General features: G+C 42.8%; 1 protein-coding gene across 1 annotated transcript; it reads right to left on the bottom strand.

The window, feature by feature from the left end:
* Positions 1–383: 383 nt before the first annotated feature.
* Positions 384–15,655, bottom strand: LOC311109064 (protein lin-28 homolog A-like; the record flags this gene model as incomplete). Its single annotated transcript, XM_084151850.1, has 4 exons — positions 384–603; positions 5,800–5,984; positions 14,632–14,804; positions 15,625–15,655. 4 exons carry the CDS (start codon positions 15,653–15,655, stop codon positions 384–386), a joined length of 609 nt encoding a protein of 202 aa, XP_084007976.1.
* Positions 15,656–15,879: the final 224 nt, after the last annotated feature.

Below are 15,879 nucleotides of genomic sequence, written 5' to 3'. Positions count from 1 at the left end.
GTTTAGTAGCATGCCAGTGTGAGTGGCATGGTTTCTCATGATCTGCTCTGTAAAAAATAAACAACTTTCTATTCTATAAAGACATCAAAATAATATGTGATGTGCCATAACTTATTACAAGTTTAAACCCCTCAATAGCGGTTCCATACATTTTTACAAATATTTCCTGAGTGCTATAATAATACAGCTGTATTTGTGAGTGTTACATCCCAAAAAATTAACTTCAGTAACATTCTTTCTTCATGATCGTTTTGTTTACAAAAACCTGAGGTAGTTCCATAAGCATCTTATACAGTTGAAAGGAAACTTAGCGGCTATCTTTCCAGTAAAGCAGTTTGATTGGTTTCTGTGCTTCCCCCGGCTTCCTTCCTGCGTCTCCTCGTTCAATCGGAGCTCACGGGGGGCTGGAGTGAGTGGCCGTGTTCCTCCTCGTCCCCTTTCAAGGAGGAGGGCTTTCCCTGAGAACCTGGTGAGGACTGCTGTGCTTTGATTGGGCAGTTGGCGACCATGTGGGCAATGCTCTGGCAGAAATGGCACTTCTTGGGCTGGGGCGGCAACTTGCACTCCTTGGCATGGTGGTCCAGGCCGCCGCAGTTGTAGCACCTAAAAAAACAAGACAAAGTGCATGTTTGAGATTGAAGACACTGCACAGAATCACTGATCTACAAATCACCTTGCATCTCAAATAACTACTCATTATGTGATGAAGATTAGCGATTCTGCACCCCCCCTTGCTCAAACTGATCCCCTCAACCACGCTGATAAACGTAGGGGGTGCTGATTTAGGATCAGCTTTGCTTTTCTATTACAATGAATAAGATTGTATGGAGAGTGAGGACCTGATCCTTCAGATGTAGGATCTTAATTTGATCACCCTGTTGCAGGAGAACTTTCCTGCAATGCAAAAAAAACTTTTAGTGTATTTGAGGTTTAAAAAGGCTTCTGAAGTTTGTCATTTCCACTTTGAAATTTCAGACTTTTTTCCCTTAAGAAAAAAGTATATCAACCCCTACAAAAATGTCCAGTATTTGTAATCCACATAATAATTTACATTTCTTATTGCTTGCAGGATTATTTTCCTGCTTTAGCCAACTGGCTCAAATTAAGATCCTACATTTGATAGGAGAGTTGGGCCAGTAACCGAAAGGTTGGTGGATCGAATCCCGAGCCGACAAGGTAAAAATCAGTCTGCCCCTGAGCAAGGCAGTTAACCCCCAACAACAACTGCTCCCCGGGCACCGATGACGTGGATATCGATTAAGGCAGCCCCCCCCCCGGACCTTTCTGATTCAGAGGGGTTGAGTTAAATGCGTTAGACACATTTCAGTTGAATGCATTCAGTTGTACAACTGACTAGGTATCCCCCTTTCCCTTTCGCAACATATGGTCCCTGATCTTGTATTGAGTGAGATGCGCTGTCACCTGCAATCCACAAGAGGGCAGCATATACCAGTTAGAACTCTGGCCAGTTCCATGCAGTGGCCTATGACAATCCTTTTTATGAGAACAGGGTTAAAAGTGGGTTAAAAAGTGCAAATGATCTTTGTTCTACACCATGTGCACATGCAACTTGAACATAACAGCATGCAACTCTTTTCTACAGGATGTACACTATTTATAAAAGCACGTTCTCTCTGTATGTTTCAGTAGGCTATTTGTTACTTTGAATGGCCTCCCATTTACAAATTAACCACCCTTTTCATTCTTTGTCCACAGTACTTTGCTGAAAATAGGTATTTTTTAGCTACATCAATTATATTCCTTCTCCATAGAACGTACACAGAGTATCACAGTCCATGCAGAAGGGTTAGGGTCAATGGTAGCCATAAGAGTAGCCTTCCTTTGATAGCTTTGGTTTAAACAGGACCTATAGAATAGCCACGCGTCCAAGGGCGGCTGACAGATGGGCAGTGGCAGTGGGGCTGTCACCGCTGCTGTGCCACTGAGGAGCTATTGAGGACCCCCTTCCCCCAATGATGCAGATGAGGCTTGGTCAGGGGAGACTCAGGGAGGCTCCAGAGGGGTCAGTTGATTCTTTGTACCACTGGCCGTTGGGTTGGTGTCAAGGTCTACCAGCACAGAAGCTCTGGCCTGGCCCAACTGTCTCAACATCGATCAGGGAGCGCGTGCAGGAAAAGGGAAGTGGTCCTTTGTCTTAAAAGCCGCAGCAATGATCTCCTAACTCTGACCCCTGTGGTCCTCTCTAACCTCCGCAACTCCAACCCCCTACATTTGAGTCATGCACGGTTGCCATGGTTACAGTGACCTCTAACCTCCTCCCGGGCTCCTGCATATGTTATCAATTAAATGGGCAGGTTTTTTTTCCCCCTCCCTGCATCATATATACCTACAAAAGGCGTCAGCATGCTTCAGTTCGGCTGGCAACTAGCCGCAGTCTGCTTGGCGAACCGAACATGTGTGCTCGCATACTCCCTTGAAATACCTCAGCTTAAAAAAAAACAAAAAAAACAGCAATAGTACTGTTAGTCCATTTCGAGACGCTGTAGCCAGTACACTTCCTCATAATAGTCAGAATTAATCTAAGATAAACGCAATATTCTCAATGTAGAAATTTGCATGAAAACGAGTCGTCTCTCGTTGAATGACAACAAAGGCTTTACTGATGAATCCTTACTGTTGACCAATCACCGACGAAGGGGCGTAGACTTCGGGTACAGACTTCGGCTTGCCTCAAGAAAACATTTTGTGTGCCCAAAAAAAACCTTATCGAAGTCCAAAATAAACAAACATTTCACAAAATGTCGTCATAATATATGCACAAACTCTTCCGAACTGTTTTGGCTCGGAAGCATGCGGACGCTTTAAGGTGGTCCAAGAAATGTGGGTTGAGAATCAGAAAAGAAACAGTGGCTGACTATGGCCATATTTTAAGAAATATGGAGAGTCCAGATAACACTGGTGAAAAGAGTGCCAGGGCCCTCTGTTTCTAATCCCATGCAAACACCGCCACCAAATAAAGAATATTGAATATGCCATTGACAAAAATCCTTTATAATCATAAACCTATGTAATGACTAATCTTCAAGACATACTATAAAACACTTTCTCTTATTCTCCATTGAAAATGTTGGAGTTGGCCCCATATGATTCCTCTTACCAGTGAATCGTGCGCCACAGGCCTCCCAGGACTCTTTGAGGCCATAACGATCTCCATTCTCACCCTGACTACACTCTGGGCCTAATCACAACTGACAGGAGGCCGTTGATACCCCTCTCTAACCCATCACAATATCCACAACGGACAAAGGACCCACAATGTTGGCCCTCCTCTCACTTTTACTTTACTTTACGGAGATAAAAAGTGAAGGGATTTGTGCATTTGAAAAGGAATGCATTATGCAAGTAGTGGGGTATGGAACCTTTTTCATGCAAAAGGATTCTTCAGAACCTTCTCAATGGACAAAAGGCTTCTAGTAGGTTCTTTATGGGTAAAAAGGTTCTACCTAGAACCATTAAGGGTTATTTTACAGGGACAAGCCCAAATAACTTATTTTTTTAGATTTGTTATTATAACTAACATGAGTAATATTTCAACATCAAACACACCTAGAATTAAATATTTCACTAGTTCTACATTGTAATGACAGGATAATTATAATCCACATCTAAAGTGATTCAGAAACATTCATGTTACCAGTTCAGGTTACCACCACAAAAACACATTTTGTGGAAGAGGTTTGGAAAAGGTTTTCGAAGAGAGAACCACTGGGTGTGAATCCACAAGGGACGGCCAGAATTAAACAGCTATTGATCCAGGTCACACGCCAAGCCTGCCTGTGTGACCCTAACCACGGCCAGGGGTGGGGGTCAAGGAAAAGACGAAGAGGACAGAACAAAACTGAAACACCATTTTGCATCATATCTAAAATGGATGGACCATTGCAGATGTGAGACCCAACCACAATAAATAAAACGCTTTGGCCCACCATCTTTTGAGTATGCGAGACCCCTACTATGGTATACATAGATGTGGTATGTGTGTGAGATATGTACACTGTTGCTTACAGTGAGGGAAAAAAGTATTTGATCCCTTGCTGATTTTGTACGTTTGCCCACTGACAAATAAATTATCAGTCTATAATTTTAATGGTAGGTTTATTTGAACAGTGAGAGACAGAAAAATGCATGTCAAAAATGTTATAAATTGATTTGCATTTTAATGAGGCAAATAAGTATTTGACCCCCTCTCAATCAGAAAGATTTCTGGCTCCCAGGTGTCTTTTATACAGGTAACGAGCTGAGATTAGAAGCACACTCTTAAAGGGAGTGCTCCTAATCTCAGTTTGTTACCTGTATAAAAGACACATGTCAACAGAAGCAATCAATCAATCAGATTCCAAACTCTCCACCATGGCCAAGACCAAAGAGCACTCCAAGGATGTCAGGGACAAGATTGTAGACCTACACAAGGCTGGAACGGGCTACAAGACCATCACCAAGCAGCTTGGTGACAAGGTGACAACAGTTGGTGCAATTATTCGCAAATGGAAGAAACACCAAATAACTGTCAATCTCCCTCGGCCTGGGGCTCCATGCAAGATCTCACCTCGTGGAGTTGCAATGATCATGAGAACGGTGAGGAATCAGTCCAGAACTACACGGGAGGATCTTGTCATTGACCTCAAGGCAGCTGGGACCATAGTCACCAAGAAAACAATTGGTAACACATTACGCCGTGAAGGACTGAAATCCTGCAGCGCCCGCAAGGTCCCCCTGCTCAAGAAAGCACATATACAGGCCCGTCTGAAGTTTGCCAATGAACATCTGAATGATTCAGAGGAGAACTGGGTGAAAGTGTTGTGGTCAGATGAGACCAAAATCGACCTCTTTGGCATCAACTCAACTCGCCGTGTTTGGAGGAGGAGGAATTCTGCCTATGACCCCAAGAACACCATCCCCACCGTCAAACATGGAGGTGGAAACATTATGCTTTGGGGGTGTTTTTCTGCTAACGGGACAGGACAACTTCACCGCATCAAAGGGACGATGGACGGGACCGTCAAATCTTGGGTGAGAACCTCCTTCCCTCAGCCAGGGCATTGAAAATGGGTTGTGGATGGGTATTCCAGCATGACAATGACCCAAAACACACGGCCAAGGCAACAAAGGAGTGGCTCAAGAAGAAGCACATTAAGGTCCTGGAGTGGCCTAGCCAGTCTCCAGACCTTAATCCCATAGAAAATCTGTGGAGGGAGCTGAAGGTTCGAGTTGCCAAATGTCAACCTCGAAACCTTAATGACTTGGAGAAGATCTGCAAAGAGGAGTGGGACAAAATCCCTCCTGAGATGTGTGTAAACCTGGTGGCCAACTACAAGAAATGTCTGACATCTGTGATTGCCAACAAGGGTTTTGCCACCAAGTACTAAGTCATGTTTTGCAGAGGGGTCAAATACTTATTTCCCTCATTAAAATGCAAATCAATTTATAACATTTCTGACATGCGTTTTTCTGGATTTTGTTGTTGTTATTCTGTCTCTCACTGTTCAAATAAACCTACCATTAAAATTATAGACCGATCATGTCTTTGTCAGTGGGCAAACATACAAAATCAGCAGGGGATCAAATACTTTTTTCCCTCACTGTATCTGATAAGGCATTTTCTGTCCATTTTCATTTTGTGAACGACCTCTTTTTCACTTAACACCAGTGTTCAAATATAGTTTGAAGGGATTTGGAATGTTTGCGGGAATGAGTTTCTGTTTCAGTGTGTACATTTGAGTGTATACGTTGTCCCCATTTGATGTACAAACAGAGAGTGCATGCAAGGCAGGCACTCACCTATCTCCTTTGGAGCGGCGTTTCTGGACGCCCTTGCCTTTGGGTCTCCTCTCACTGCCCACACAATGTGTGCCCTCTGGCCCAGTGACTCTCTGGGACTCCAGGCCTTTGGCTGACTTCTTGAACGTGAACTCGACCGCCTCGCCCTCCTTCAGGCTGCGGAAGCCCTCCATGTGCAGCTTACTCTGGATGGTAGAGAAAGACAGGATAAATAAATATCAGAATACTGTTAGCAGTTTGACCTTCATTCCTGTGCCCCTTTCCAAATTCATCTCAGAGTAGGAGTGCTCATCTAGTATCAGATCCCCCTATCCATATAATCCTTTATTAGCACTCCTACTTTGAGACTCTTGTGAATATAGCCCTGTAACATTTTAAAGGTCATATCAAATATCACATTTTGAACGTAGAGAGGGACTTTCCAAGGGGCTTGGAGGATTGTTCAGTCGTTACACATCCTTACGAACACATCTTAAGAACTCAAGTCTTGCTGCATGATATGCTCCAAATCAATGATGACGCAATCACAAAAACCTTACAACATCAGCTAACAAATCAACTAATAATCAGCCAAGGGAGACGCTGAGCAGTGACCCCTGTGAACACCATGCTATCTTCAAACTTTTCTGACAGAGATAGGAGCTATCTGGCATTTGTCCTAAGTCTCCTGACTGCTGATCATTCTGTCTCACCTCATAAATAAACAACTACAAAGCCTCTTGTTGTCAGACTGACTATTTGTCCTCCCTCCCTAGTCTGCATTGGTCTGTTGCCCAACACTGGCCACAGTGGCCTATGAGTCTCTTGTGTTTGAGTGGTAAACCTGATGTGATAACCTTTACCCATCCCCCTCTGCCAAAGGACCGGCATTCCGCACTACTACGTCCCCTGCCCCCAACCTCTCTTCCCAAACACATCACAAAGAACCACTAACACACTGACCACCACTGCAGGATTCTTGCTTGGAGGGATAGCGTTGGGGGTGGGGTGGGGGGGGGGGGACATTCCTTGGACGGTTGTTTGGCAGAGAGACACGCAGATAAGTTGAGAATGAACACATTCTCACTCCAAATGATAGGTACCTGCATGCTTTGATTTAATAATTGATTGATTGTTTTACTAAAATGTGATACATTTTGTATGGAATCAGTATAAACTCAAAGCCTGAAAGCATTCAACAGCTCAAGAGGCGATCTGTATTGATAGCATTGGTAGGGACACAATCAATACCATGGTCATAAGATTAACACTAAAGACTATGCTAACATCAAACCAGGTTTGTGAAAACAAAAATTAGTGTTTCTTATTGGACAAATCTACATAGTCCCATTCTGTTTAATTGGTGGCAAATGATTACGACCCAGTACTTTAGCTATACTACAGACCCTTTTTCAGATCCCATTCTGCTGCCTTCACCTCAGTTGACCCAGGTAGCGCTGTTCAGCAGAGAGAAGTTCAGCCATGAGATAAAACAGCCTTGGAGAAGGGGAAAAGGAGGGAGGAAGGGATGAAGAAATGGAGGGAGTAAAACAGCCTGGGTAAAACAAGAACCCTCCAAAAGAGCTTTTGGATTGGTGGTATGGTATATCTGCAAACAGGCAGCAGATATCGTTGATTTTGATATGATTAGCAATGGAACCTGATGTTTCCTATCAGAAGTTTCAACTAACCTTTGAGAATTTCACCATTAGAGGGTGATCAATATTGTGCTGTAAACAGAATTCCACAATTCTTTCTCTCATGCTCAGGTCAGTGTCAGGACAAGACTGATGGCTATGCCACCTCATTGAGGTGTTTCCTAGGCACCAAGTGCCATTTGTCTATGTTCCTGGACCCAATTTAGGAGCGGAAAGACATCAGCCATGCTCTCCACAAAGGATTTCCTCTCCAGAACTGTCAATGGCTGCCATTGTCAGGCTGGGACGATCTTATATTATTTGAGTCAATCTTAAGGATATATTTAAAAGACTAGGGGGTGGATTCCCAGACCCAGATTGAGCCTAGTCCTAGATCTAAAACTGCTCAATGGAGAAATTGAAAATGCTTTTTAGTCCAGGACTAGGATTAATCTGTGAATGGGAAACTGCCACTAGCTGATTTATCCTTATTTGACAGCCTTCTCTGCATATTGCTTCAAGTATCAACAACAGCGTGTGTGTAACTGTGCAGTTGCTTCGAGGGGAAGGTTTATACAGTTACAATTAGGCTAGCTGGAAAATACAAGCATAAAAAATGATGTGCCATAGATTGTATTTTAACCAGGACACTAAATCAGATACAAGCTACAAAGAACTGCATCTATTGTGTAATGAAAACTAGCAATGCAATAGCATCTGTAGGAGGAAAATTACAGTAAAGTGAAGCGTTCCTTAATACTCTAATGGTCACTGATGAGCATCTGCTGTGAAGTTACAAGCAGATCTGGGACACACGATAGGTCATCCATAACTCCATTTAGGTGACAGAAGTGGCCCCTTGAAAAGCTGCTCCATTGTGTGTTAGCCCCAGTGACCGTTAACCCACTTCTCACACGTGTGACCTCCCCCGCTGCACAGAAGTGGGTAGGTCCATCCATACCCACCCCCAACACAGAGAACATACCATGTGGAAAGAGAAAGGAGACTCCTAGTATGGCCTTAAACCCTACCAACCTGGTGAAGTGCATTGGAGGGCGATATGAAGCTCTACTTCAGCTTGAAGAAAACAGTGTGGGGTAGATGAATGAAGACATACGAGGAGAGAGAGAAAGAGGACAATGGGAGAGGATTGCTGCTAGGACAAAGAGGGGCTGAGGGGCTCGGTCATGGGCAAGAGGAGCGTGCTTCATTGGGATGCGTGGTCCTATTGTTCACCAGCAGGCCCCGGGAATTCATGTTCTCCCTGACATGCGGCGACTCATTTCGGGGCCAAAGCCCCATTGCCATAATGCACCGTAGTCATAACGCCCATCCGTCCATCATGGATGAATATTGGACACACATGATCTCGTCTTCCTAACAACGGCTAGCAGGGTTGGGGTCACTTCCATTTCAATTCAAGAAGTAAACTGTAATTCCAATTCCGACTTTTTCAAGCATTGAGGGAAATTGGAATTCCAGTTTGCTTCCTGAATTGAAATTAAATGTCATTTACCCGAATCCTGATGGCTAGGGAAGGAAATCAGTGGAGAAGTCACTATTTAAGATGTCAAAGGAGAGGGACAGGGTTCGAGGAATGAGGAGGACATTGTCCCAGTTACATTGTTAACAGATATTGTTCACTTATTCAAACATATGCTTTATAAGGCTTGGAATCTATAGTGGTGGCACTAGAAGAGGGATGTCTACATTCTGGGAAGAATAAAATAAGTATTTAGTCATACAGATTACTTATTGAGAAATAGATTAATATTAAAGAAAGGTTTTCAGGAAGAAATCATTAATTTGGGGCGTAATTGTAGTCCTGGCCATTTCAACAGATCAAAAGTTCAAATAGCTCAAATAAATGGTCTAAAAAGCAGCGGTTCTGAAAATTAGGAAAGAGTTATAATGAAATGTAATGGCTCAGATACACCGATAGCGTTTGCTGGCCGAGAGTACGTGCACTGATTTTACATGTAGAATCAGGTGGAAAATGTTGTCAGTCAAGAGGTCTACAGCTGGTGGTTCCTAAAACACTGCGTGCTAAACGATCGGCAGACAATAGCTAGATTCACATTCGGTGCAATGTGTGCGAGCCTTAAGGGCTCTACACAGTCTAAACAAACAGAACTGACAGAGAAGTGTTTGCGTCGCGTTCCAAAAATGTGGCCGCACAAATGTACATAGAACTACAGTATGTAGAGAGCCACACAAACAGACCTAAGTCGGCTACGTTTGGATAGACTGTGTAGACCCCTTTTAAGGAGTGTTTCATCTTGGCTATCTTAACACATCAAATTAGTTTAAAAAAGCGTATTTCTCTCAAATTTTGTGCACAAAATTGGTAACATCCTTGTTAGTGAGCATTTCTCCTTTCGCCAAGATAATCCATCCACCTGACAGGTGTGGCGTATCAAGAAGCAGATTAAACAGCATGATCATTACACAGGTGTACCTTATGCTGGGGACAATAAAAGGCCACTCTAAAAGGTGCAGTTTTGTCACACAACTCAATACAATGCCACAGATGTCTCAAGTTTTGAGGGAGCGTGCAATTGGCATGCTGACTGCAGGAATGTCCACCAGAGCTGTTGCTAGAGAATTTAATGTTAATTTCTCTACCATAAGCCGCCTCCAATGTCGATTTAGAGAATCTGGCAGTACGTTCAACCCGCCTTCACGTGTAACCACGCCAGCCCAGGACCTCCACATCCGGCTTCTTCACCTGCGGGATTGTCTGAGACCAGCCACCTGGACAGCTGATGAAACTGTGGGATTGCACAACTGAAGAATGTCTGCAGAAAATGTCAGAAATTGTCTCAGGGAAGCTTATCTCCGTGCTCGTCATCCTCACCAGGGTCTTGACCTGACTGCAGTTCGGCGTCATAACTGACTTCAGTGGGCAAATGCTCACCTTCCATGGCCACTGGCACACTGGAGAAGTATGCTCTTCACGGATGAATCCCAGTTTCAACAGCACCGGGCAGATGGCAGACAGCGTGTATGGCGTTGTGTGGGCGAGCGGTTTGCTGATGTCAGCGTTGTGAACAGAGTGCCCCATGAAGGCGGTGGGATTATGGTAAACCTCAAATCGCTCTCCCTCCTTCACCATTAACATAGACTTGGCAGAGAGAAGACAGGAGCATGGAGGCTTTAATCACTTTATTACAGGAACCTGAAGTGAATGAGCAGCTAAAGTGGACTTCTCTCAATGAGATGCTAAACCTTTATCTTCTCAGCCAGTAGTGGAAGGATCTCACTCACGTGGAAGCTAGGAGGGAAAAGGATGCTCCCCCTTCACTATTGGCAAGGATGGGTTAACCTGGGTAGTTTCCCAATTCACTCTTGTGCCCTGGACACCATGAGGATGAAAAGACACTGGTCGTGTTCGAGAGCTTCAAATTTGTGATGCATAGTGGGTAAATTGCGTCTCACTGATCTACAAATAATAATGAGTAGTTATTTATGATGCAAAGTGATTGTTGATTAAACAGTCAGCAGTTGCCTGCAATGTCGAACAAGCCCATTGCCTCATAGGTAGGCCTGTGGTCTTCACTTGGAATGAATTACCATGCGATTAACTTTCAAGTGTCAAGACAAAAATACTGTTACAAGGGAAGTTCAGTATTTTAGATGGCTCCTCACCTTCAAAGTAGCATATGGACCAAGAGAAACTGTAATCTATGGTACGGTTTTCTTTTAAAAAACACAACAAACTTCAGATAACTTCAGCCATCGCTAGCAAAACTTCAATGTAAGGGAATGAGGCAGGCATTACCTGTGTACAAAAGTGGCTAAGTCACCTTTAAAGCTGCACTTTGCAGAAATTGCTCTGCCAATTCCTGGTTGCTAAAATTTGAATAGTTTGCCTAATTTCAGTTTATGTGACAAAACAAACACGTACAGTGCATTCAGAAAGTATTCAGACCCCTTGACTTTTTCCACATTTTGTTACGTTACAGCCTAATTCTAAAATTGATTAAAATGTTTTTTCCCCTCATCAATCTACACACAATACCCCATAATGATAAAGTAAAAACAGGTTTTTATAAATTTTTGCAAATTTATATATATAAAAAAAAACGTTTATATCACATTTACATAAGTATTCAGACCCTTTACTCAGTACTTTATTGAAGCACCTTTGGAAGCGATTACAGCCTCGAGTCTTCTTGGGTATGACACTACAAGCTTGGCACACCTGTATTTGGGGAGTTTCTCCCATTCTTCTCTGCAGATCCTCTCAAGCGCTGTCAGGTTGGATGGGGAACGTCGCTGCAAAGCTATTTTCAGGTCTCTCCAGAGCCGTTTGATCGGGTTCAAGTCCGGGCTCTGGCTGGGCCACTCAAGGACATTCAGAGACTTGTCCCGAAGCCACTCATGCATTGTGTTGGCTGTGTGCTTAGGGTCGTTGTCCTGATGGAAGGTGAAGCTTCGCCCCAGTCTGAGGTCCTGAGCGATTTGGAGCAGGTTTTCATCAAGGATCTCTCTGTACTTTGCTTCGTTCATCTTTCCCTCAATCCTGACTAGTCTCCCAGCCCCTGCCACTGAAAAATATCCCCACAGCATGATGCTGCCACCACCATGCTTCACCGTAGGGATGGTACCAGGTTTCCTCCAGACATGACACTTGAGATTCAGGCCAAAGAGTTCAATCTTGGTTTCATCAGACCAGAAAATCTTGTTTCTCATGATCTGAGTCATTTAGGTGCCTTTTGGCAAACTCCAAGCGGGCTGTCATGTGCCTTTTACTGAGGAGTGGCTTCCGTCTGGCCACTCTACCATAAAGGTCTGATTGGTGGAGTGCTGCAGAGATGGTTGTCCTTCTGGACGGTTCTCCCATCTCCACAAAGGAACTCTGGAGCTCTGTCAGAGTGACCATTGGGTTTTTGGTCACCTACCTGACCAAGACCCTTCTCCCCCGATTGCTCAGTTTGGCTGGGCGGCCAGCTCTAGGAAGAGTCTTGGTGGTTCCAAACTTCTTCCATTTAAGAATGATGGATAATGGAGGCCACTGTGTTATTGGGGACCTTCACTGCTGCATAAATGTTTTGGTACCCTTACCCAGATCTGTGCCTCAACACAATCCTGTCTCGGAGCTCTACAGACAATTATTTCGACCTCATGGCTTGGTTTTTGCTCAGACATGCATGGTCAACTGTGGGACCTTATATAGACAGGTGTGTGTCTTTCCAAATCATGTCCAATCAATTGAATTGACCACAGGTGGACTCCAATCAAGTTGTAGAAACATCTCAAGGATGATCAATGGAAACAGGATACACCTGAGCTCAATTTCGAGTATCATAGCAAAGGGTCTGAATACTTATGTAAATAAGGTATTTCTGTTTTGCAAACATTTCTAAAACCTGTTTTTCGCTTTGTCATTATGGGGTATTGTGTGTAGATTGATGAGGAAAAAGATGATCCATTTTAGAATAAGGCTGTAACGTAACAAAATGTGGAAAAAGTCAAGGGGTCTGAATACTTTCCGAATGCACTGTAGAGTGTAGAGAATCATTGTACCATCTTAACCGCTGTGAAATATATTTTCCATAACCAAAAATATTGTATTTTCAGCTGTTCGAAGCTGGTGTACAAAACTGAACGCAAAAACAAAACTTAAGAACGGGAAGCACAGAAATAGCGCACATAGAACAGATCTACTGCTTCTTAGACTTGCTTTCAATGAGAATGACAGATCTTTAACTCACATTTCTATGTGAATTTGGTCAGGTCACCCAAAAAGTGACATATTGCAGCTTTAAGTAACGTTAAACCCAGCCGTGTAAGGCACTGGTGTGCCCAGGCCCACCCACTGGGGAGCCAGGCACACCAAATCAGATTGACCAAATATCTCTACTTGGCAGTGTTCCAAACGGGACATTATTTGTCTTTTTACCTAAACATGCAAACACCATCAGATTTAGTTCATAGCAAGCAGTGCAGTAGAATGACATTCAGATGAACTAGAATGACATTCACTCTCATGGGTTGGGTGACCAAACATATGTAACTGAAAGCCACACACCCAATAAGCCACAAATATGAACGAATTGAGGCATATGTCACTGTGCTACTATGGCTATATGCACTATGCCACTGCCTACTTCATTTGTTCATTTAGCAAACAAGACAGCTCATAATACAGTGCCATTATATTATTTTCATACTAATACAATTGCTCAGAGAAAGAGTTATATTTTTCTCTCTCAAAAAGGTAGAGGTCAGAATTACCCCTGAATGAATCGTGAATAATGATGAGTGAGAAAGTTACAGAGGGTCAAAGATCATAACATTTACATTTTAGTCATTTAGCAGACGCTCTTATCCAGAGCGACTTACAGGAGCAATTAGGGTTAAGTGCCTTGCTCAAGGGCACATCGACAGATTTTTCACCTAGTCGGCTCGGGGATTAGAACCAGCGACCTTTCGGTTACTGGCACAACGCTCTTAACCACTAAGCTACCTGCCGCCCCATAACCCCAAGACATGCTAACCTCTCACCATTACCAATAACAGGGGAGGTTAGCATGTCTTGGGGGTATGATCTTTGACCCTCAGTAACTTTCACGATTCATTCAGGATTATCCATAAACATTGTAGCATCCACATTAATGTATAAGTGTTTACAAACGTATTATATTCTTGTTTTCAATTTACAATGTAAATGACACAATACATTATTTACCATTTCTTTCTATTGGGCACAAAATAATCTGAAACACAACCAAAACGAACTGCAAATGCAAACAACAAGTTTGTAGAGTCACACGCTTGATGTAGTCATTGAGTGCTAGGGATATGGGACCAAATATTAATATTTTGACTACTTTATTTATGAGAATCTTTAGGGGTGTCAAACCCAAAATGTGTTTACTTGTTAAACAAAATCTATTTCTCTGAGCAATTGTATTAGTATAAAATAATATAATTTCCCTTCTTTTTGCATACAATATAGCTCAGTATTTGAATGATATATTTTATAGAGTCATTATTGCTCATCTTTATCAAGGTTGTCCATGATTTTGGACCCCACTGTACATGACCACGAGGTCACATGGAAAGCCAGCAACACGTGTTCATTTGAGAAGGAAAACTGCCTGAAGATGTTATTCTGTGTCAAGTTGTAGTGGGCCACCATTCACCACATATTTGGTGTGAGAAGTAGACGGTAAGTCAGTTCATTTTAAAACTAAGGCGCCCCTCTTACCTGATGGACGAACACATCGACCGGAGCCTCGAGCGGGACCTCGTCTCGGTTGGTCATGGACAAGAACCCAAAGCCCATGCGCACGTTGAACCATTTACATACGCCGACACCGTGGAAAGATTCAGAGTCCTCCTCGGTACTCGGTACTTCATCCTTTTCGGTCTTGCAGACTCCTGTAATTTCGAACAATATGTTAAACAATGTTCGTTTTACTATTTACCAGAACGCGATGAAAGGAGTGTGCGCATAAAATTGCCATTCAGCTTCGTTCGTTCCTTGTTTTCCCTCACGCATTCATAACCCTTAGGTAGAAAACGCGGGGAAATCGTTGCAAAACCGATCGATATGTTACGATTTGATTTATCAAATCACCCAAACCAATCTGATCAATAACCAATAATATCCATAGCCCTAAATATAGACCTATCTACAAATCCTTTAAATACATAAACAACAATTTTGTATGGGTCCATATTGACAATTATCTATAGTTCTAACTATGGCTAGAATTATTTGTTATTCTTATATTTCAATCTATCATACCTAGGGCCAATATATTTCACACGCATAGAGTATATATTAAATGTACTAGTATGTGAAGAAACAACACAGGCCTAAACGAAACGAATTACGAAACCTAGTATTTCACTAAATTGTTGGCCCATGTTGAACTGAGTTATATGGGCCTCTTGTTAGCTGCGTTTGTGCGACAGAAACAAGTGATGTTGTGAAAATAAAACCATTAATTTGCATTTACAAGACTACATAAGAAAATTCGTATACAAATAGAAAAATATACATTTACATTTATCAAGTGGTTAGCCTTTTGCGAACAACATAAAGCATGTTTTGGTATTGACTAGGCTATTTAAAAAGGTAAATAGTCCATACTGTACACAATTGTAAATTCGTAGGCTGATATTAATTCTGTATCTCTTTAGAGAGAGCGAGAGCCTACACTAAACACAATATATCGTCAGATTTTTACTCAACCTGGGAATTCCTGGTTAGAAACAGAACCCATCTTGCCAATTCACGCCTTGAGTCAAAAGAAGCACCCAAGTTAATGTAGTCTATCGTTTTCCCCTTTCGAGCAGCGAAATGCTCACGGTTTCCCACTTTCATGCCAAATGCGCTGAAAAGCAAAAGCTCAACTTCGTGGGGAAAGTGGGAGGGCGAAATAAACAAAAGGGTCTGGCAACTTATTGCCCCAAACAATGAGGGGTGGGGGTCACAGGGAAGAATTTG

Source organism: Coregonus lavaretus (assembly GCF_964263955.1).
Source record: "Coregonus lavaretus genome assembly, chromosome: 3".
Classification (NCBI taxonomy): domain Eukaryota; kingdom Metazoa; phylum Chordata; class Actinopteri; order Salmoniformes; family Salmonidae; genus Coregonus; species Coregonus lavaretus.
This window is presented reverse-complemented; position numbering and strand designations above follow the sequence as displayed.